Source organism: Malurus melanocephalus, unplaced genomic scaffold (assembly GCF_030028575.1).
Source record: "Malurus melanocephalus ecotype Western Australia unplaced genomic scaffold, MMel_1.1 scaffold_3621, whole genome shotgun sequence".
Taxonomy (NCBI): domain Eukaryota; kingdom Metazoa; phylum Chordata; class Aves; order Passeriformes; family Maluridae; genus Malurus; species Malurus melanocephalus.
In genome coordinates this window covers 5,276-7,500 of record NW_026626853.1, presented here as the reverse complement: position 1 = coordinate 7,500, position 2,225 = coordinate 5,276, and the positions used below count along the sequence as shown (strand labels likewise).

The following is a 2,225-nucleotide window of genomic DNA, read 5'->3' as shown; positions in this document are numbered from 1 at the left end:
GCCGAGGACGAGATGGAGACGGAGCTGAGGGCGTCGGCGTCGGCCTCGGAGGCTGAGGAGGACACGGGGGCGTCCAAGAAAGAGGTGACACTGGGGACACTCTGGGGACATCTGGGGACACCCTGGGGACACCTGGGGACACTCTGGGGACACCCTGGGGACATCTGGGGACACCCTGGGGACACTCCGGGGATACCCTGGGGACACTCATGGGCCCCCCACCCAAATTGTCATCCGGGGGGGGGGAAGTGGGGGACCCCAAACCTTCGGGGTGGGGGGGTCTGGGCTGGGTTGGGTTTGCGGTTTTTTGGGGTCACCTGTGTCACTTTGGTGTCACCTTTGTACCCTTTGTGGGTGGCCTTGGGGGGTGGGGCTGCCCTGGGGTCACCCCAATGTCCCTTTTTGCCCCTTTTTCATTGTCCTTTTTCATCCCTCAATGTCCCATTTTTGTCCTTTTTTGTCCTTTTTTGTCGCTTTCTGTCTCCACTGTCCCTCAATGTCCCTTTCCATTCTCCAATGTCCTTTTCTGTCCTTTTCTGTCCCTTTTTGTCCCTTTTGTATTGTCCCCTTTTGTCTCTTTTCATCCCCCAACGTCCCCAATGTCCCTTTTGGTTCCTTTTTGTCCTCGGTGTCCTATTTTTGTCCTTTTTTGTCCCTTTTTTCTTGTCCCCAATGTCCCCAATGTCCCATTTTTGTCCTTTTTTGTCCCTGAAAATCCCTGAAAGTCCCTTTTTGTCCCTTTTTGTTCCTTTTTTCTTGTCCCTTTTTGTCCCCAATGTCCCCAATGTCCCATTTTTGTCCTTTTCTGTCCCTTTTTATCTCCCAATGTCCCATTTTTGTCCCCCAATATAATTTTTTATCCCCAATGTCCCATTTTTGTCCCTCTCCTGTCCCCTCCCAGCGGAACCGCAAGCGCCGCAACCGCAAGAAGAAGAAGCGGGGGAGGGGCGGGGCCCGGGAGGGACCCCCAACCCCCACCCCGGGCCGGGGGGACCCCGAGCCCCACCCTGGGGACCCCCCCGAGGTGGAGATCGAGTACGTCACCGAGGAGCCCGAGATCTACGACCCCAATTTCGTNCAGCTGCCAGGAGGAGCTGGTCAGCGTGCCGGGATTGTCCGGTCAGTGTCACCCATGAGTGTCACCTGTGTCACCTGTGTCACCCCCTCTGTCACCTCTGTGTCACCTGTGTCACCTTGTGTTACCCTGTGTCACCTGTGTCACCCATGGGCTCCCCTGTCACCCCCTGTGTCACCTCCCTTGTCACCCCCTGTGCCAGCCGCCAGGAGGAGCTGGTCAGCGTGCCAGGACTGTCTGGTCAGTGTCACCTGTGTCACCTCCTGTGTCACCTGTGTCACCTCTGTCACCCCCTGGGTCACCCTGGGGGGTCCCCCCCTGTCACCCCCTGTGTCCCCTGTCACCCCCTGTCACAGCCGGCAGGTGGAGCTGGTCAGCGTGCCCGGGACTGTCCGGTCAGTGTCACCTGTGGGTGTCACCCCCTGTGTCACCTGTGTCACCTCTTGTGTCCCCTGTGTCATCCCCTGTGTCACCCTGTGTCATCCCCTGTGTCATCCTGTGTCACTTGTGTCACCTGTGTCACCTGTGTCACCCCCTGGGTCACCTGTGTCATCCCCTGTGTCCCCTGTGTCACCTCTGTCACCCCCTGTGTCACCCCTTGTGCCAGCCGGCAGGAGGAGCTGGTCAGTGTGCCGGGATTGTCCGGTCAGTGTCACCTGTGGGTGTCACCTGATGTCACCCACAGTGTCTCATGGCACACTCAGTGTCACCTGATGTCACCCACAGTGTCTCATGGCACCCTCAGTGTCACCTGGTGCCACCCACAGTGTCCGTTGTCACCCCCCAGTGCCACCCACCGTGCACTTTGTAACTCCTCAGTGTTACCCAGGGCTGGGAGGTGACACTGAAAGGTCAGAGGTGACACTGAAGGGTGGGAAGTGACATCCAGAGGTCGGAGGTGACAATCAAGGGTGGGAGGTGACACCAAGGATAGGGGTGACACCCAAGGGTGGGGAGGTGACACCCAGGGGTGGGAGGTGACACTGAAGGGTCAAAGGTGACACTGAAGGGTCAGAGGTGACACCCAAGGATGGGGGTGGCACTGAAGGGTGCGGGGTGACACTGAAGGGTCAGAGGTGACACTGAAAGGTCAAAGGTGACACTGAAGGGTGGGAGATGCCACCCAAGGGTGGGAGGTGACACCAGGGGG

The 2,225-nt window shown here is 58.6% G+C and overlaps 1 protein-coding gene across 1 annotated transcript; it reads left to right on the top strand.

Annotated features, from left to right (window-relative positions):
• Nucleotides 1–6: 6 nt before the first annotated feature.
• SF3B2 (splicing factor 3b subunit 2) lies at nucleotides 7–1,470 on the top strand (the record flags this gene model as incomplete). The annotated part of the gene is made up of 3 exons (XM_057389131.1): nucleotides 7–84; nucleotides 902–1,119; nucleotides 1,432–1,470. Coding segments are annotated over exons 1-3 (329 nt in total), but the record flags the coding sequence as incomplete, so codon positions are not given.
• Nucleotides 1,471–2,225: the final 755 nt, after the last annotated feature.